The sequence below is a fragment of the Oculina patagonica genome, chromosome 13 (genome assembly GCF_052425735.1).
Source record: "Oculina patagonica isolate OP01 chromosome 13, crgOcupat, whole genome shotgun sequence".
In the NCBI taxonomy this organism is placed as follows: domain Eukaryota; kingdom Metazoa; phylum Cnidaria; class Anthozoa; order Scleractinia; family Oculinidae; genus Oculina; species Oculina patagonica.
Window position 1 is genome coordinate 2,173,485 of NC_135770.1, and position 20,932 is coordinate 2,194,416.

The 20,932-nt window shown below is 38.2% G+C and overlaps 4 protein-coding genes across 4 annotated transcripts; 2 read left to right on the forward strand and 2 right to left on the reverse strand.

The window, feature by feature from the left end:
* The first annotated feature begins 72 nt into the window (after positions 1–72).
* On the forward strand, positions 73–8,333 carry LOC144634293 (adenylyltransferase and sulfurtransferase MOCS3-like). Its single transcript, XM_078493211.1, has 14 exons — positions 73–161; positions 240–354; positions 1,085–1,177; positions 2,171–2,291; positions 2,391–2,465; positions 3,364–3,405; positions 3,802–3,877; positions 3,996–4,104; positions 4,948–5,010; positions 5,230–5,393; positions 5,998–6,045; positions 6,922–7,021; positions 7,254–7,355; positions 8,101–8,333. Exons 1-14 carry the CDS (start codon positions 75–77, stop codon positions 8,331–8,333), a joined length of 1,428 nt encoding a protein of 475 aa, XP_078349337.1. The 5' UTR covers positions 73–74.
* Positions 8,334–8,418: 85 nt separating this feature from the next.
* Positions 8,419–11,380, reverse strand: LOC144634294 (src kinase-associated phosphoprotein 2-like). Its single transcript, XM_078493212.1, has 2 exons — positions 11,207–11,380; positions 8,419–9,603 (listed from the first exon to the last, which is right to left on the reverse strand). The coding sequence occupies exons 1-2, from the start codon at positions 11,372–11,374 to the stop codon at positions 9,385–9,387; spliced, it is 387 nt and encodes a 128-aa protein (XP_078349338.1). The 5' UTR covers positions 11,375–11,380; the 3' UTR covers positions 8,419–9,384.
* A 46-nt stretch (positions 11,381–11,426) lies between these two features.
* Positions 11,427–16,995, forward strand: LOC144634327 (phosphatidylinositol N-acetylglucosaminyltransferase subunit H-like). The gene is made up of 5 exons (XM_078493248.1): positions 11,427–11,678; positions 12,947–13,037; positions 13,539–13,666; positions 14,075–14,164; positions 14,923–16,995. The coding sequence occupies exons 1-5, from the start codon at positions 11,499–11,501 to the stop codon at positions 14,992–14,994; spliced, it is 561 nt and encodes a 186-aa protein (XP_078349374.1). The 5' UTR covers positions 11,427–11,498; the 3' UTR covers positions 14,995–16,995.
* Positions 16,996–17,162: 167 nt separating this feature from the next.
* LOC144634331 (cofilin/actin-depolymerizing factor homolog) lies at positions 17,163–20,907 on the reverse strand. Its single transcript, XM_078493253.1, has 4 exons — positions 20,788–20,907; positions 19,548–19,584; positions 18,374–18,657; positions 17,163–17,525 (listed from the first exon to the last, which is right to left on the reverse strand). The coding sequence occupies exons 2-4, from the start codon at positions 19,548–19,550 to the stop codon at positions 17,363–17,365; spliced, it is 450 nt and encodes a 149-aa protein (XP_078349379.1). The 5' UTR covers positions 19,551–19,584; positions 20,788–20,907; the 3' UTR covers positions 17,163–17,362.
* Between the last annotated feature and the right edge of the window lie 25 nt (positions 20,908–20,932).

Below are 20,932 nucleotides of genomic sequence, written 5' to 3' on the forward strand. Positions count from 1 at the left end.
TTGGTTCGTAAAGCTTGGTAACCATACCATCTCTTAAAGAAAAGAAGATTGGGTACTAGCACCCCTGAAACAAAATGGCGGACGACTTGGAGGTTTTGCGGCAAGAGATTGCAAGAAAATCTTTAGAACTTGAATCAATGAAAAAACTATTAGCACTCAAGGTAAGTTGCCAAATAAAATAAAATAAATTAAACACAAGTAGAAGCATTAAATTAATAGAACTTTCTTTGCTTTATCAGGAAAAAGAGCGCAGATCTCCAAGTTCTAAGGCACCAGAGAAAAAAGAAAGATTGAATAACAGTGAGATTTTACGCTATAGCAGGCAGCTTATCTTACCAGAGATTGGTGTAAAAGGTATGCCTTTTGAAACATAACAGGTTTATTTTATCTTTATCTACATACGGAGCTGAAAAAACTGTTATGGCAGTTTGAGAAAGAGGCCTGCTTGATTAAATCCAAGGATTCTGACTTCATATATTTTTAATTGTCTTTTTTATATTTCTTTTTCATTAAAAGTTATATGTTTTGTTAGTGTATTATTTAATGGCAGGTCCACACCAGCCTTTATGGTTGCCCTACGAGACCTGCCTTAACAAAAAGCTATGTATGTATGTATGTATGTATTATGTATTATTTTTTTTTTTTTTTTTTTTTTTTTCTCATAAAAAGGAAGTGGAAGGCACAGTGGCCTAATGGCGGGTTTACGTGTAAGACTCCAGATCGAGCGGTCCGGGTTGCCGAGGCACTGCTTTGTCTCCTTGGGCAAGACACTTTACTCTCACAGTGCCTCTCTCCAGCCAGGTGTATAAATGGGTACTGGCGAATTTAATTCGGGGGAGGGGGGAGGGGGGTGGGGGGAACCCTGTACTCTTATTTGCTTCATGCTACTGAAACCAAAATAAAACCTGGCCTGATGGGCCACTAGGTTCGAATGCAGACTTAAGCTACCCCTCATGAATAGGACATAACATAAATCTGTGATCTGAGAAAGAGTTCTTTTGAAAAACCTTACTCAGCTGATAGTTTCAATTTCGATACACATCTGATTTTTATTAATGTTGTGTTCTGATGACTTGCCCCACAGGACAGATAAAACTATACAATGCTTCAATGCTGATTGTTGGTGCAGGTGGTCTTGGGTGTCCTGTGGCACAGTATCTGGCTGCCGCTGGAGTAGGTATGGAACAAGTGTATAAGAAGTTGGATTAGGTAGAGGTCAAAGGGCATAGGCAACTTGCTATAAAATAGAGATAAATATAAAATGGACTGGATATTTAGCCAAGTAAACAACTTACGACAAGCTAAGAGGTTCCTTTTCCAGTCAGTGGTCATTCATCTAGATGGTTGACCAGTGGGCCAGCTCTCCAGTGGTGCTCCAAAGCACATCACGATACACTGTGGCATGGCGCTTTAATCTAGTATGGTTTAAAAGTTCTTGTGGCATTCATCGTTAATCTCTAGTGGAGCTTCTTCCCCTCCCTACTCTTCTCCCTTTTTATCTTCTAATGATCCTTTCACTACCCAGGGTGCCAACGGGCAATAGAGGGCAGTCACTCAGTCAGTCAGTCAGTTAGTCAGTCAGTCACTCAGTAAGTACTGGTAAGTCAGTCAGTCAATCATGATCAGTCAGTCCGGCACTCACTTAGCCAGTCAGTCAGTAGGTCGGTCAGTGGGTTGGTAAGTAAGCACCAATCCTACAAGTATCACAGTGCCTAAAAAGGGCTTCAGGGATTTTGCCAACCATTGCTAGAGGCCAGGATAGTAGCAACTGGCTGTCCACAGAAGTAGTCCCTGATTTCCCAATCAGCCACCCTCAAATAGAAGCAGTCAGGTACAGTAAAAACCCGGGTATAAGAACCTAGAAATTAAGAACCTCCTGGCAGAAATTTGCTTCCTTAATACCCCAAAAGGTTCTTATATGTGGGGTTAAACTATTTTATTTATAATACAATAACTGTATTTTATCAAAAAGGATGTCTTTAGAGATCAAGAATTGCACAGGGAAGCAAAAAATGCCAGTAAGTACCTCAAAATATAAGAACCTGTTTTGCCAAACTCTAAAAAAGCAGGTTCTTATACGCGGGTTTTTACTGTAATTGGTAGACATATTGTTTTATTAGATTACAATTTACAGACTGTACAGCTTACATTTGTCTGTGTATTCTTGCAGGATGTATAGGTATTGTGGATTATGATACAGTTGAGATAAGCAATCTTCACAGACAAGTTCTTCATACAGAGAGCAGAGTTAATATATCTAAAGCGGAATCTATAAAAATACAATTGAACCAGTAAGTGGCTGTCTTGTGATTTAATTTACCGGTATTGGTTAACTGTTTTGTGATAATGATGACTGATCTTAATTCGATTTATTTTCATTGCTTTATTAGGTTGAATTCCTCTGTTGTGTGTATACCATACTCCGTGCAGCTTACAAGCAGCAATGCCTTAGAAATAATTGAAAAATATCCTTTTTTTAAACCAAAGTTGTTTTAAATAGTTACTTCATGTCGTGTATATTTTTTTTTTTTAAAAAAAGAAAAAAAAAAAAATTAAGTCACTGCGTTAAGTCTTATGCTGGAAGGCATGCAAATGGTGGCCTCTACTGATCACCTCCTCCAACTGCCACTAAAACTAAATACTTATTAATTCAGTAAAGTTTTGGCAATAGGATTTCTGGGAACATTTGATAGGTAAATCCTGCATGTACATGTTGCAGTTCAAGGTACAGTTTGTTTTTGGAACCAGTGAAAAATTATTGATCTGGACCCAGTTGTTTATAAGGTGGATTATCATAATGCTATTTACTGGTCAAGATAAATCACTAAGTGTTGCATGGGATAGTGATCTAGCCACTGAATAGTGTTCCCGTATTTTTTGTTCAATTAAGCGCCCACCTCGAATAAGCGCCTACCCTGAAAGTAGGATAAGTTTATAAGCGCCCAGCCTCGAATAAGCACCCACCCCCCACCACCTAAAAAAATGAAAAAAAATGAAGTGCACGAGAGGAGTGAAATTGACTAAGTACTACCAAGAGACTACCCCGAAGACCGAGCTTCCTCAGTAATTTTCAGAAGCTTTCAATGAACAGTTAAAATTCAGCTTTTATACATCTTCACTGTTTGTTATTATTTACTGTTTTCTTGCAAAATAAGCGTACTACTTGCTAAAATTGGTGAAAATGTAATAAGTGCCCAGCCTCAATAAGCCCCACCTTAATAAGCGCCCCTCTAAGTCCAAATTTCCGCCTATCATCTCCCCTCCAAGAACCCCTGGCACTGTTTGAAGTACTGGCTGCTGAGTGACTCATTGTTAAAGGTCTATAATTTAATAAATGGTGTTTGTGATCCTTAATAAACAAACATATGATGTTGTGTTGGATGCAACAGACAATGTAGCTACAAGGTGAGACTGTTTCTCTTTAAAAATGAGTATTTATATGACTTTTTTTATTATCTAGATGCATTATCACAAATGGTAAGTGAACCTACAGGTCACTGTCCATAATATTGTACTCTTTGGCAAGACATTTGACTCTCACAGTGTCTCTCTCCACCCAAATAATAATAAAATTAAATTTAAATAATTTAAAATTAAATGGGAAGCAGCTAATTGTTAGCTAGGGTAAACAGAGTGTCAATGATCAGTCCTAATATTTTATGTAAATATTTGTGTTAGCATCCCATCTAGAGGGAGTAAAAACATTTTTTAGTCACCAAATGCTGTGAAGACAGGGTTGAGCACTGAGAAGCAAATTTAATATGCTCATTTATTCTACCTTGTTGTACATTTCTACTGTAGATACCTCCTGAACGATGCATGTGTCTTGGCTGGAAAACCTCTAGTATCTGGCAGTGCTCTGAGATTTGAAGGACAGGTATGGTGAACATAAATTCTCATTGAACATTTAATGAATCATTTTTATTGCTTTTTACAAAATCCTACATTTGAATTATTAAATATTAATAATTTTTTTAAACCTGTTCTATTTTTAGCTCACAGTGTACAACCATGACGGAGGTCCATGTTATCGCTGTTTATTCCCCAGTCCTCCTCCACCAGAATCTGTTGGCAACTGTTCAGATACTGGAGTCCTGGGACCAGGTTAGTTGTAGCAAGTTACAAGTGTTCAGGCTTCTTGACATCCCTTCCATTTCAATGCTAGTACTCAGAAGAGCTGTTGCTCATCATTGCACAGCATAATATTATGCGAGCTCAACTTCAGATTATATTTCATGAAGTGACTGGAGACCATAAGTATTGCTTTAGCACATGAATGGTATGCTAGTCCATCACAGGTATGCTACCCCCAGCATTTTCTCAGGTTGCCATGATAGCAATTTCACAGCTCCATTGTGTGTAGATGGGAGGCGCGGTGGCCTAACGGTCAGTGTGCTGGACTCTGGATTGAGTGGTCTGCAGGGGTTCAAGCCCTGGCCGGGGTCATTGTGTTGTGTTCTTGGACAAGACACTTGTTCTCTCATAGTGCTTCTCTCCATTCAGGTGTATAAATGGGCATCGGCAAATTGAATGCTGGGGATAACCCAGTGATGGACTAGAATCCCACCCAAGGGGAAGTAGAAATATTCTTAGTCACTTCATGCTTTGGAAACTGGGATAAGCTTCAGCCTGATGGGCCACTAGGCTTGAAAACAGACTTCTTCCTTACCTCACCAGGGCTCAAGACTAACTTTTTTGTAATGGTGTGTTTTTTTTTTTTTTCTTTTTTTTTTTTTTAAGGGGGGGGGGGGGGGGGGGGGGGGTTTTTTTTTTTTACCCATGTGTGTGGATGTGTGTGGAAGCCTAATGGTGAGCATGTTGGACTCCAGATTGATTAATTACAGTAATCAATTCAAAAGATTCCTTAATTTTACTTAGTTACAGTTCGTAACTAATTTGGCACAAAATTTTTCTATTCACCCCCCTCCTTTGTGTTTTGTTTTTCAGTCCCTGGAGTTATTGGAACATTGCAAGCTTTGGAAGCAATTAAAATTGTTGTTGGAATCAAATGTATCCTTCTAGAAAAAGTGACAATTTATTTGGCCTCTAATTTTTACTAGATGTGAATAACATTAACATTTCTCCTCATACGGAGCTGCATGAATTTTAGCTGGTGTTAGAATACCTACTGGAGTTTTGGCACTGACGTGCTGGTTATTATGCATATCTGACAATACATCTTCTGTACATTATTTAACCCTTAACTGTGTTATTTGCACTAACTTATAGCATCCTACTCTCAAAAGATGCTTATTTATGATGCACTGGATGGCAGGTTTCTCACAATCAAATTACGCCCAAGGCAGACAAAGTGCTCTGTTTGTGGTGACAATCCATCAATAAACAAGCTACTGGATTATGAACTCTTTTGTGGGGCTTCAGCTACAGACAAGGTTGGAAGTCAAAAAATTAAGTGGCATAATTTCTAAAAATTTGGTTTGTTAAAATATTAATTGTTTGTTGATTAGGGGTGACCAGTATAGTTTTGATGGGGGGGGGGGGGTTGCTGCATGAATTTAAGCTTCTCAATTTTTTTTTCTATTCTCCCAGCTTTTCTGGATATTTTTTGGATGTTTGCTCTGACTATTTTTTTCTTCATAACAGCTTTTTTTTTTTCGACTCAGGAGGCTTTATTCATTATTTTCTTGGGGATTTGCACAACCCCCCACCATAAATCTAATGGTCCACCCCTTACGTATTATACCATACCGTACATGAGAAAGTGGTTGTGTTATAAATATTGGTGAAATGAATGCTTTTTCCACGGCATTCATTCTTTATATCTGGTGGCGCACTGTATCTACAAGTAGTTGGTTATAGAGTGGTTGCAAATATAATAATTTTTTATGTTGTTACAAATGAATGAACATTGAAGCTCAAATCAGATTTTTGGCAGGTTGCTTTCCTTAATCTACAGCTTTTATCTTTCCTTCTAGATACAGTACTTCTAGTACAGTTTCTAATGTTTACCTATTTCCGTTTCAATCATTTTTGCAGACTCCATCTTTAAAAATTTTACACAAACATCAAAGAGTTTCTGTTCAGGCAAGTAAAACCGAAACACTTTCATTGTTGATTAAGGTAAATTGTCTACCATATATAGTGTAGTGAATTTGGCAAGCTGACTTTTCAAACATTAGCCCTTTGTTGGGGCAATTAATTAATTTTTTTGTTCTTGCTCTGATGAAGGGCTTACACTCAAAACATCTTTAGCCTTAGTTTCCGAATTTGCTATCATGGTTAGTTCATTTACCGTTATCATCTTCAATCTAGTTGTTGACTGAGTACAGTCGAAGCTCTCTTAACAGACACTCTCGTAAGCAGACAGCTCTACTTACGGCCGCCTTGTTTAAAAACCCCGTTTTAACCCCCATACAAACTCTGTATTTTTACATTCTCGTAAGCGGACATTCTCGTAAGCGGCCGCGGACACTTTCAAAGATTACGACTTAGACTTTTTCTTTGTTTCGAAGCTCCCGTAAGTGGACACCCCAAAGAAAATCCTATTAACAGCCTCTGCATCTTGTTTCTATCAATCAACTTCACATCGCAGTTCGTCGCTACGATTTTACAGTAATTACAGTACGATATTTCAGTGCTTGTTTTGTCGTCATCCACATCCGTCCGGTGATTGTTAGTTTGGCAAGCTCCCTTAAGTGGCCATTTATCCCCTACACCTCTAGTGGTCGCTTTCGAGAACCATTCTCATAAGCGGCCAGCTCCAGTTACTGACACTTTTTTCGCGTCCCGAGGGTGTCTACTTACGAGAGCTTCGACTGTATTACTACATGTAAGTATTTCACAGTTTGCCCTCTGACTGGCCAGCATAACAGTTCTTTAGAAACAAACCTAGTGTAAATTTTTGCTGTGATCTTGTGTATTTCAGTTCTAAGTAAATGTGCATGTTATCATTCCCTTTAGGAATATAAGCAGGTTATTGACCAGCATAATCCTCATATTCTCCTGGATGTTAGGGAACCTGTGGAGCTAGAAATCTGTTCCCTTCCAGCTGAATCCTTGAGTATCCTTTAGCGTCAAGTATTTTGCTAATTATTCTGACTATTATTCAGTATTATTTTTGTACTTACAATATCAAAATAAATTTTAAATATTGGCGTCTGCAAAAAAATCTGTACAAACTCCTGCTTAATGAGGTCCAACTTGATCAGATCATTAGCTAGAAATCAAATGTTTCTGATTTTAGTAAATCGAAGTGGAATTATTTTTTGCTCCTTAATTGAAATCATTGTAAGATATTCCCCTGAGAATTCTCCATTCCCCTGAGCAACAAAACACACTGAAAGAAGCAATATCCAATCTGGCTGAGAAAGAAACACTCTTATCAACAGTTAATGGTGAGTTTAACATCTTTGTTTTAAATAACTTTGCGCAGATATATTGCATTTTACAATAATTATCCATACTGGTCATTTTATGTATTGGCCATTCCAAGGTTGCACAGGAAGCTGCGGCAAGTTTTAAATTTTAAGCAATCGTTAATCTGACACCTCCACATGAAAGATCTTAGTGAGATTGGTCGTTTGACAGCATCCCCCAAAACCATAGAAAGTTTTATTTTTTTATGATTTCTGTGGTACTCTTTAAAAGGGCAGACAGTGATTTTCATCTTAAGTTTCTTTCAAATAATGGGTCTTTGGCAGAATTTTACAGCTGTCACAAAACGGATAAAAATTTTAAGAGTTTATAATATGGTTTTGGGGGACACTGGCTCACAATTAGAGACGTTAGTATGGATTTTGAACCATGTTTCAAGGTCCATAACTTCGTTTCTGTTCATCCTGACAGCATCAAACTTGTTCAAATGACTAATCTCACCGTTATCTTTCATATAGTGGTGTCAGATTATTGATTACTTAAAAATTTTAAACTTGTCCAAATTCCTTGCACAACTTTGGAACGGCCAAGAGGGTTTTTTGGTTGGAACCCAATGCCTTTGGAAAATCCAGTTTAACTTCACTCTTTCCTTTAAAAATTTTCACTTTTACCCCTCATCAGCTAAATTTTGATAACCTTTTTGAGGTCTACTGGATGAACTCAAAGTCAGAATAAAGGTATTACTAAATTCATTTCTCATTACAGTTTATGTACTATGCAAGCAAGGAAATGATTCTCAAAAAGCTGTGGAGTTGTTAAGGGAAACATTGTGCAGAAATATTGATGAACTGTTAAGCAATAAAGATACATCACTCCTGACAGACGACAAGCAAGATATACAAGATAAAAACACACATTGTGATGTTGTATTTAAAGACATTGCTGGTGGACTACATGCGTGGGCTAAACATATAGACAAAGATTTTCCTGTATATTAAAACACAGGTTCTGAGGCCATGTGGCATTGAATTAAGGGGGCACCTCTCTCTTTTCACACTTAATTAAATAGCTTCAAAAACATGGTACAATAAATATGCTGTATTTAATAAAATGGACAAAATAACACTGTAAATAAACTACAAATAGTAAACATTTAATGTTAGGTTTTAATGTCTCTATTGATCACTTAGTGACCAGGAATACATTAATAAGTAATTAACATATTTTATTATCAGTTTTTAATGAAGTTTACACAACGTTAAAATAATTAGTAATGTTGCAAGTGTTAAAGTGGCACTGTCTTGAAAATCATTGCTGATATGAACAATACAGCTGGCTATTTACATTTAATCTAGTGTTGCCAAGAAATTAAACTTGCAGCTAGGAGGTGTCGGGTGTGAGTGGATGATTTGAACTCTGTACAAAGCTGATTAATTTGTATGTACGTGTACAGACTGCAAATTTTGGGTCCTCGGATGTTATTAGTGAGGTTTGCCGTGAATCTGATTTCACTGATTTTACTGTAATTAGAGGAAAGCAGGGGAGTTTGAGATATCCAAGTTTGAGTTACCGGAGTTTTACTGTACAACACATCGAGTAAAAGTGATCTTCAAGTAACTTCTAAACTCAACCTAGTATGAACTTGCAATGAACAGCCACCCAGAAAAAAACCTCTGAGGCATATTCAGACCTGACCAATAAAGGTATAGTCAGTGCAACTTGCTATTTTTGAGGGGTTTTCTTAAGTTTTTTCTTTCTTTCTTTTTTTTATCTTTGACATAGCAACTGCAAAAACCACTTTTACCAGAAAATGTTACATGTTACTTTGTTTAATTAGTGACTATACAGCCTATAAATAATCCATTATCCTCTTTGTCATTTGCTCAACAAAAACAACACAGTCCCAAATTCTCACTGGGTGTCTTACAGCTATAGTCCAATGATAATTATTCAGTCTACAAACCGGTAATAAGTAAGCAGGTTTCACTTGGTTTCTTTCTTTCAGCTCCAACATAAAATTCTTTTAAAACGTTTAAAATAAAGTTGCTGTTACTGTACAGTACAAGCTTGTGAACCATCGCCCATGTTCCCTGACGCCTTTGCAAAACAAATGGCCTGCATCCATTCGTGCTGGTCTTGCTCACTGTCAGCACTAAAGAAGTAAACACGTTTACACCCTCTTGGTTTAATTCTAAAAGCAAACTGTTTTTTGTCGATGCTGCAATCAGACAATTCACATCCCTCTAGTGCAACTACTTTTTGCTGATCCTGCAAACCAACAACATACAGTATTAATGTTAAATGAAATTTTTCATCTTTTAATACGAATGGGGTATTCATGGTTTAAGAAACAAGAAGAAATCTGGGGCGGGTCTTATCTCACAGTTGCTTGTCGGACCATTAGTCAGGCAATATGGCTTCTTATCTTCTGTTTCATCCCCAGAAACAATCCCACAAAAAGATAGGATTCACTCCAAATTAAATATCTGAACACTAAGTTAAGTCATCAGTGATCAAGCATTAGCCATTCATGGGAGCAATGTGGTTTGCTTCATTTTGCTCCAATGAATGACTAATGCTCAAAATGTCAGCTTTTCAAAATTCATGGCTGCAGCGGTTTATCTGCTTTTGGTAAGGCTTAGTTTTAAAACTAATAACTAATTCAAAAACTATAAAACCTAACCAAAAACTTTGACTAGATCTACATTTTTCCACTGGACTGATAAGTTATATAGCACCACAATATTTTGTGGACCTCTTATGGCATTGAAAGCCAATTTCTTTTTACACTATCTAAAGCACAGGGGATACACCTACCTACATCTCTCACATAAATAAATTAATACTTATGCTTGTTATTATTTTTTAAAATTAAACTTCTCCCGACAAATGTTGGGTCATTGTGAAGAACAGAAGGAGAAGCCACGAGCCAAGTGGCCCACACTGCCGGAGCTTATCCCGGTTTCCGTAGCATTAAGCGGCTAGGAATATTTCTACTCCCCCCTGAATGGGATGCTAGTCCATTGCAGGGTTCCCCCCCCCCCCAGCATTATGTCGCCGGTACCCATTTATACACCTGGGTGGAGAGAGGCACTATGAGAGTAAAGTGTCTTGCCCAAGAACACAACACAAGTGACCCCGGCCGGGGCTCGAACTCGGACCGCTCGATCCGGAGTCCGACGCACTAACCATTAGGCCACCGTGCCTCCCATATTGTGAAGAACAGCTCCCCAGAAAAACCTGTCAGTTATCCGTCAGTCGTCTGTCGGCCAACATTGAGCCATTTGTGGTCCAACAGTGTCGGCTGTCTGTTGGCCATTTGTCGGCTGACTGTCTGTCCTCTGTCGGCCCACAAATGGCCGACAGGTTTTGGATATACTGTTGGTGGCCTGTCGGTAACCGTACCTGTTGGCCGACAGTTGACCTTCAGTCAGCTACGGGGAGCTGTTCTTCACAATTTCCAAATGTTGTGGCCTTTCCCTTGGCCGTGAACACAAATAACAGAAAAACATCTACCACCATAATTATGTTTTACTGATGTACCATAAAAATTGCCTGACTGAAAAGAATTTTCTGTTGTGCTTGGAAAATGTCAGATACCCCCATGAATACTAGCATGATCGAACATGGGGATCAACCATGGAATTTTGTTGACATGAATAAGATAAATCATATTAATCTTTTAGGCACTTCATCAATTATAGCCGTGGTATAAAAGAAAAAAAATAAATAAATCACCGTAAGTATACCAGGTACTTGTTTTAAAAAGCAGTTTAAATCTCGTACGTTGTAAGCTTTGAACCTACTGTTTACAAACAAATAATTCTAGGTTTGCACCCGGCAAAATCAAAGCTTCATAAGCTCACTGTACCTCAGCCGTTGCGCCGTAAGACAATTCATTTTTCTTGAGACAGCACCACCGCTTATCCCAGCGTTTTGATAAGCGACTCCGTTTTAATAACCACCCTTGTTTATTAATTGTTTCACTCACAGAACTGTCTTCACTCTGTTTGTCGACATTTTGTCCGCTTTCCGCCATATTCGTTTGGAACGTTCGCGTGGCATTATGGGTATTCTCACTGAGCGCCAAAACAAAATGGCGAACGAATAGAACTTTTTGTGTTTCTTTTGTAAACTTTTATTTTGAAAATACTTGGTCCTGGATGAACAAACAGCAGCGTGATTTTTATGGTTCAAGTATCCATGGCCAAAAGTTGAAGGTGTATTTCAAAGGAGATGGTGTTTTGTCATCTTCGTTTGTTATAGAACGTTCAAGGGAGTCGTCGTTTCATTCTCTTGTTTTCATTTTGCCTTGCATTATTGCAATTGTTGCAGTTAACCAGGTAAGAGAGATGGTTAGAATGTTGTGTGTACGTGTTTTTTAGTAGACTTGAACAATAAAGGTAGCTTTTTGTGTGGAGCCTGCCCACATCAGACATCACCCATGCACGTGCCACTGAGATCACAGGTAACCTAAGCTCCAGAGCTTTGGCTACCTGTGTTGTATGGTTGGGGGTTCTGTTTTCTATAAGAGTCAGTCCTTTGGCACCTTGCAAACAGAGTTCCTGTCGATCTTTCTAGAAAAATCAAAGGGAACTCTGCTTGCAGGGTAGAAGTACTTTGTTTGAAAGACTTTGTAAAAAAATGATGTAAGCATACAAAACAGGAACAGCCCGACCCAGTAGACCACTGTACCTGTAACTTTTGCTTGTTGCCCTGGCTAGCCTGAAAAGCACTATGGTACACTGTAAGCCTGATAAACATTCAACCCACACACTCATCGTAAAGAGTAGGGCATGGAGTTCCCGGTGTTGTGGTCTGTTCTATTCTATGGGTTGGGTGGTGGGGTAAGATCATACACATGGACGGATAGCGGCTGCCAAAGGCGCCTGATATGCTGATGTCCGGTCTCATCCAATAAAATTCTAACTGTGAAGCGCATTGAGCTTTGTAAATGCACTATATAAGCACCTATATCATCATCATCATCATCATAACAACCCTCCAAGTTAAGACCAAATTTTGGAGCTGGCAGCTAAATTGAAACCAAAGTCACCAGCCTGGCAACTAAAATTGGGAAGAAGGATTGAAAGTGTGAGTTAAATTAGCAACTAAAATTTTTCACTGGCGACCAAACTTGAGCAGTCAGCGGCCAAGTGGCCTCTAAGGAAAAAATAAACTTGAAAGGTTGCATAACCGAAGGTGCTTCCATTAGTCAGAACTGGCGGGTCAGACTGGTACAGTATCGAGAACAGAATTCCGTTGTTAGTCAGATTTGTCCTGTCAAATCAGCCAATGCAAAAATATTACACACTATTGTGGTGGAATTGTAGGAAAATCTTGTGCAAAGGCCCATTTCACATTCAAAACCACCAGACCAGCTGGCCGGTTCTGACTAATGAAAAGTGTCCTTGCGGGTAACTCAGGCTAACCAGAGTGTCGATCAAGATATAACCAGAGTGCTATTCAGGCTAACCTAGTAAGCAACAGATCATCTACTTTCTTTCATACATTAGGTTCCATTTACACATAATTCAAGTAACTCATTCTCATTTAGTTTTTTGTCTTGTAATCAAAGACTGATAATAATTTACTTTGCTTCCCCTTTTAGGAATTCCTGTCATTAACCAACTTCCTAGTTTCAACATTTGTACTATTTGTAGTCGTCCTCCTGAAATTATATTGCTTTGATGTCCATAGAGGTGAGAGAATAAAAGATCAGTAATTTTTAAATTTTTATTGACTTTAAGTCAAGTGTACTGATAGTTACCATTTTGTATGTGATTGATCTAGCTTGAATGGAACTTACATGTACTTGCTGAAGATGGTAAAATTTCAAAAATAAGCCCCCCTCCACCCAAAAAAAGTCAAACCCAGAAATCCTTCCAAAAAAGCCCTTCCCATGGACTTATGGCATTTAAAAGAAAGATGTTACTTTTCGGATTATTATATAAGCCCCCTATTGAAAAGCATTGTTTTAAGTTGTTTGAGAATGCTCAATATGACTTGTAATGACTGTTTGTTTCAATAGGTAGTTTCTGAGGTAAATGTTACTTTTCAACTTATTTTGTTTTTCCAATGTAGTGCTTCCCCCTGATCCTATAGTTATAAACTAAACTAATCGAGGCAGAGGCAAACATTGATAACCCTATCAATAATTGACCTATAGTATTTGGCTTTCCTGACAAATGTCCCTTCCACAGAATCTGTGTTGATTGTTAAGGATCTTGGAGTTCAGTTCACCAGATCTGGAGTGCTTGGGCTAGAGACAAGTCAGTTTATAGAACACCACAGAATTGTTGATGTACTTATCAATGAAGTCATAACAATGGTATGTAAATCTACCTTGCTTGATTGATGCTTCTAAAGATACAACTTGTAACTTGGAAATTTGTGGCCTTGTGGTTAGTGTGCTGGATCCCAGATCAAACGCTCCAGGTTTGAGCCCTGGCCGTGGTCACTGTGCATGTGTTGTGTTCTTGGGCAAGGCACTTCACTCTCACTGTGTGTGCCTCTCTCCACCCAGGTGTATAAAATGGGTACTAGCGAATTTAATGCTGGGGGCTAACCCTGCGATGGACTAGCATCCCATCCAGGGGTCCAGTGGAAATACTTCTAGTCTCTTTATGCGACTGAAACAATATGAAATATGAAGCCAAAGAAACCATCCTATAAACTAGGTGATAAGATTGTACAAGTTCCTGAATTTGAATGTTTTGAACTTGTGGTTTCTCCATAGCACCAAGTTGTGTTTTATTTGACGTTGTTGACTTGTGATGGAACTCAAAGTAAACCAGACAGAAATCAACAACTTCACCCGCTTTTCACGGTAACTCTTAAATTGTTTTGTGTGACGTTTTTTTTTTTAAATACAGTGGTAATAGAGTGGTTCCCGCTATTTTGGGAATCCCACCTCCCACCCTCTCTTCTCCTGTCTCCTGAAGAATTTCCACCCCCTTCACTCCTGAGTCCCCATGCCCATAAGAACTGCCAAAACATCTTTTCTTTCACAAACTATTCGTCGAATACACTCCCTTTGTTCGTCTTTAAATGTTTTGTGTACAAAACTCTTGAGAGATTTTCTAAAAGATAGAAGAACTCGCTTTCTACTTCATTCCGCTCAACACCCACCATGATAACAATCATCTATGCATGATATTTTTGGACCGGAAATTAGACTTGAAATCAATTACTAGCCAATCAGGAAAGAGTTCTAATGTTGCCTTTTGTTTTCTTACCAATCAGAAAAAAGTCCAGATTCTGGACTTTTTACAGACGACTCGACAAGTAATTGTATCAGGCGTTCATTTTTCCGTTGACCCCTCCGCCGCGACAAATAACGCCTGATCGCAGGTTAGCGCTATCCCTGCTCCCCAAACACCTTGTCTATTTGTTTTTTGTAGTACACTACTTGTACAAAATAAACCATCGCACTTCTTTTTTACTGTATTAATAATAATAATTTAATAATGATAATAATGATGATAATAATAATAATAATAATAATAATTTATTCTTTGAACACCTCAAGTCTTCCTAGCCCTCCAGTTAAGTTAAATTTCAAACAACTGTTTTCCTTCTTGGCAGGCATCAGTGCCATGTCTTGAAACCATCAAGCCCATCTACCACGGCATGCAGCAAATACTTGGAACAGGATAAAGGAAGAAGGATTTACACTGGAGTCTCTGAAGCGGACGGTCACTAGATACTGAGAATGTCACTTAGCATTGAACAGCTACTAATAACTGTAAATTTATGTTGAGCATGAGGCAACAGGGTTTGGTAAAAGTTCCAAACCCTTGCTTTTGTTCAACTTCATTTAACAGGTTTGAAAATGCCAACTGGTTTACCTTTTATATAAGGCCTTCCAAGGGGGGTAGCCGTGTCGCATGTTTCTGAGAACAGATGTTGCCTTAGTAGCCAACAGCTGTAAATGTCGCTGTCGTTCTTCCCATTATTGTGTTGCTGTCGCAATGTGTCGCTGTCGCATTTCAGTGCCATAACAATGTCGCTTGTTGTTGTTAAAATGTTCCTGTGACGCCAGAATTCAGGGTCATGTCGCTTGTCACTTTTACCCTCGGAAGGCCTTTTATATGTTATTTAGGATTGTTAACATTGTTAAGTTGATTTGCAGTACTTGTTTTTGTTGAAATAGACCAGTTTTGATTTTAAAATTCTAACGAAGCATCAACACTAGTGGGAAATAAGCAAAAGAAAGGATTTATTCATCCCACAATCTCAATGTGGCATCTTTCCTTTTATTGCCCCAGATAGAATTATTTCTGAATATAAAATTATCAAGATTGGCCTATTTAGCCTCTTTGGGGCATGGATACCGTATTTTCTCGATTAAACGCTGGACCCCGATTAAACGCCGGCCTCGTATAAACGCCGGGTCAAAATTGCTAGTTTTTAAATAAACGCCGGGGGCGTTTGTTCGAGGTCCCGGCGTTTATTTGAGGTCAGGCTAACAAGTAAACATATTCTGTTTGTCACAAATCTCGATTGCAACATAAACTATCCAATCCGTAATAGTGCACCTTTGGGAAATATTCACCTTTGCATACCCATGGACACTTTTTCGGGGCAGAACGAAGAGAAAAATCGTCCCGCCTTGACAAACTGCCCCTTGGTCTCGAAGATCGGTAACAATAAATCAATCTAAAAAATTGGCAGAAAATTGCAGTCCGTTAATAAACGCCGGGCCCCGATTAAACGCCGGCTTCAAATAAACGCCGGGTTCACGAAGCCAAGTTTGAAATAAACGGCGGGGCGTTTATTTGAGAAAATACGGTAATCATGATATTATTAAGATATTTATTTTTAATTCAGATAAGAGAGGTCACTGTACTTATTTAAGTTCTCTGAAATGTACCAAATGTTTACTGACATCATCTGACCGATTCAAAGGTAGTTGACACTGCCTAGGAACTAGGCAAGCTCTATTCCTCACATGGGAAGAAGGAACTGATGGTAATCGTGATGATGACAGCATGTACATTATATTGTAGCTGTTTTCTATTAAAACAAGAAAAACAGTGACCAGTGGACGCTTGTGTTTGCGTAGCTCATGAAAATATAAAATCGTACATGCATTCACCAAAGGAATGCATGTTTGAGTAATTTAGTTATCTAGGCACACAGGATTTTTTTTAAAGTTCAACTATATTGAAAATTCAAAAATTATGTTCCCTTTTACAGCGACACATAATATCCTATTAGCAAATAGACAACAGTGGGACAACCAATCAGATTTGAATATTTCCAATAGAAGACACGGGATGCCTGCTAATCAAGATAAAGAAACGCTATCTTAACAATGGTAGCATGTGAAATTATTGTGGAAAGATCCCAATTTCTCAACCTCCTTGGAAGGGAAATGAAAATTGGACCCAGAAATCAGGAGTTCAAGAAATTTGGGGTAAAAATTGCACTGTCAGACTGAGCAAAGCAAATCGTAGTGAAAAGACTTTTGATTGGAGTTACATATTGGTCACAGGTTTAATAAGGAAACCTATCTGTGAAGTCGGGATTTCACTGTTCATGAACGTTTTAAATTATAGAATCCAGTAATACGAATTACTATAATCCAGTAATACGAATTACCGGTAATATGAATTATTGAATCAAAAAGTAATAAAAATTATTGAATATAAAATTTCGTGTTGAGGTTTCAATTAAGTTTGATTTATGAAGATTTACTGACTGCTGAAACAGTTTTCTTTAATTTTTTCAACTTAGGGGGGACAAGTAGCTGACATCTTTGAGTGAAGTGCTTTCCTTGCCCATTGGTACTTTTTGAAAGCACTCACTTTTGTACAAAAATGTGCAAGAGAAATTTGAGTTTTATTAACTTTTCAGTTAACACTGCAGATTGAACCAAACTACATTCATTTGAACATAGTTGCACAAGTTATTAATTTTATTCAAAATTACATATTCCTTAAGTAACAATTACAGTTTAATTGGAGTTTCTCATCAAAAATTCGTTACAAGAATTTTCCACAACAATTTGATAACAATGTGCTCAAGCTCTATCCTTGCTTTTCAGATCGTCTGCTATCTCCTTGTAGCTGAACTCATCTTCATCATGGCACTCGTAATGCTTAATCCCAGTAAATGCTTTCTTTAGGGTATCGTTTGAAGCTGCATAAATCATCTTTTCTCCAATCTTCATGGTGTCGGGACACCTGAAAATATACAAAAAATGCCATATGAGTCAGTAAACAAACTTGAAGTCACTCTACGACATGTCACATCATGTTATTGACTGAAACACAATGAAGACCCTCCTGAAAACCACAAACTAGCGAATTGCGTTTTTCGCGGCCGTCAATCATAATTATGGCGACGGCCAACGAACTATGAAAAATGGAAACAAACAAAATGGATCAAAATCAACCAAGCACAACTGACAGACGTGACCTTTTGACCCGGTTGAAGTGAGCTCCTGTTTCCTGGGAGGTCCGCTAAGATGATTGATGGCAGCAAAAAGCGTAAACCATTGATTGAGGGTTGAATTTTAGAGTGCGCATTTCACTGAAAACCGCAATTAAGTTTAGTGCACCAGTAATGACTTTGGACAGCAGTGATACACAGAAACAAAGCGTGCACAGTGTCCAGCAGGAAATTGGAGAACACCAATACTGTTGCAATATTTGTCACATTTTAAGTGATGCGTCATCTACACATGTATATTTTTACATTTGACAACTTTTATTTGTCACCTAAAAGCTAACATGCCAGCTTCTCAGCAAATATATTTCTCACACAAAAATTGGCAAATTTTCTCGTGTACATGAGCAAATAACAATTTTCACATAAAATTTGTCTCAAAAATTGCTCATGCAATCTAGCCTTAAAGAAAGATATTATTCAGTGAAGCAAACTAGTTTGTAAAAGAATGACTTACTTTGTGTGTACATGCACAGAAATCTGTCTGAGCATTTAATTCAAGTTTTATTTGAAATTTCCCTCCATGGTAGGGGTATGTATATACTTTGCAACCACAAAATTCTACAAAGTGGTTCTTGCTCACCAGTATATGTAAATGACAACATCTTTACAGGTACCGCTTTTCCTCTGATATGAGATGTCAAACAGGATGTAACGAGGTCCGCCTAATTCCAAAACTTCTTTCTTCATCTCATCAAAGATTTTCTCACTTGTTTCTGGTGTTTTGTCTGGATGTGGATCGACAGTCTTTTCCAGAACAATTTCCTTTTTGTCTTGAATCATCATGACAGCATAACCATGTATGTGTTTGTCTTTGATGGCAGTGAACACTTCTTTACAGTCCTGATTCATTTTGATTCCAGATGCCTTAAATTAAGAAAAAAAATGTTAATAAGAATGAAGAAATGCTCACATATGGCTAACCAAGGTGGCCTCCCCTATAAGCCTGGTGGTTTCTTGGAGGTCTCCTGGCCCTCACTCACTTATTAACCTCTTCATCCCGTCAGGGACACTTCTCTGCATGCAGTTACCTTGTCGTAGTGGGGGAGTTTGTGTGCCTTAATGACCCTGTGAGCTCTACTGACAGGGGCTTAAGCTCCTGGCTGGTCCAACCAAGCAGGGCAGGTTAAAGGGGAGAGAGCAGACTAAAAGCAGCACCTGGTCCTCCAAGGTTGGGGGTTGGGCGTGCGGCTTACAGCCCCACCTCGGAAAACATCAACTTGTTAACGAAACTGCAACAACACTATCCTCCTCGCCCTACAATAATGTTATTGCTTCAACAGTTAAATTCTAAATTGGCTAAAAAATGATGATGAGGTGTATGTCGTGTTACGACTGCACTTACCAGTTGGCTATTAAACTACTATTTGGACTACTAAACACAAATCCATCTAGTGGCAGGGAGGAGGCTTGGAACCTGGAACCTCCGGACTACAAGGCAAGAACCCTAACCCCTAAGCCACACTGCCTCCTTAAACATAACACTAAACAAAAAAGTGTCCAAACACTCAATGACATTTAACTGGTTAAACTATACTGCATGACGTAAAGTATATGAAAAAATTCATATATGTGAACTGCAGATGGGATGTAAAGTGAAGAAATGATCCTGGCAGTGAATTGCTATTAAAGAAATTGCAAAAGAAAGAAACCCAGAAAATTTCTGGCATCAACAGGATCCCGCTGAAGCCAGATTTTTTTTTCTGGTTTCTTCCTTTGCAATTCGCTTAAACTATACTCCATATTCATGTACTAACCATGATTGCTGTTGGTCAAGTTAACTTTATTCAAGTCCTGAGAAAAAAAGGAATTATTACTTAAGGTTAATAATTTTATTAATCAATACATGATTTATTTCTTTATAGTTCAGTTTGCAGCTCCTTGGGACACAAAATTATGGATCAATATGGGGGTGATACAAAAATTCTGTTGCGTACACTGATACCTCTTCTGTTTTAAAAAACGCATAAAATATGCTTGAAATGCTACATAAATAAATAGCAGAAGGGTGAGTAGCCCACTTTTCAGATCCATGCAAAAAAGTCAGGTTCCTAAATAAGATTTAATGACTCCTGATTATATTTGAGCAAGTATCCAAAGTGAAGCTGCAAAGGGGAACTAGCTGTATAAGTCAGGGCAATTTTAAAAGCTGGGGACTTTAATTTAAATAATGGAGTGGTTGCCAACAAAATGTCTGGCATAACAAGATAGCGAAAGCAACAGAATGCGTCGATTTCCCAATCAAGGGTCACGATAACGTACGGTAGTGCGTTACTACAAAACCCTGAGCCGCACAAATATCCACAAACAATAAAACCGACGATATCTAAAGGAACAAACGGGCAAACTATGCCAGTAATTTGTTGCTATGATGGCTAAGAAGGTAAAATTCAGGTAATCGTATAAATGTTTCCGATTTTCGATCGCATCAACAACGCAGTAACGCAACAATTAGTCACGTGTGATTCTACAGGACCTTTATAAGCGTCCTCGAGTTTTGGCTCGTTGAAATTGAAAGAAAAATGCTTAAGTTTCGGTAAAAAGTAATGCTCTAAATGAATACGTATTTAATTATCTTTTACGAGTGGATTTTGTCATGATGAAAAGGTTATTATTTCCCGAAAAGGCGAATAATGTACATCTCGAGACGATGTCGGGAGGTGGGGCAAACTTATCCGGAATAAGAACAGTCAATTTCACAATTCTTTTCAAAATTAAGCAGACTAGACAGTTTCAAACGATGGAACCCACCAACAAACAGCAAAAACTATCTAGTATTGGTAAAATTTCAGCCACCTGAAGCTATTTTGAGGTAAAATTACGGCGATTGCAAAAACCGTCCGGAAACAGGACAATCAAACTCTAGAGACATGAAGTGCAATTGTCTAGATTTGAAGGAATATTTTCAACTATTTCGGGCCAGATCAACTCTAAGAGTTACACAGGTAGTTACCAAGTGCTTCATAACAAATAAATAAATCAATGGAACGTACATACCAGCTAAACAATCTTGAAAATGGGACGCAACTGAAATTTCGATCTCCGCAATGCAAAGCAGATACTCTGAGTCAAATATTATATTGCGGCTTTACACATTACCATATATGGGCACAAAATCATTCGCACCTCCAGAGGAAGGCAT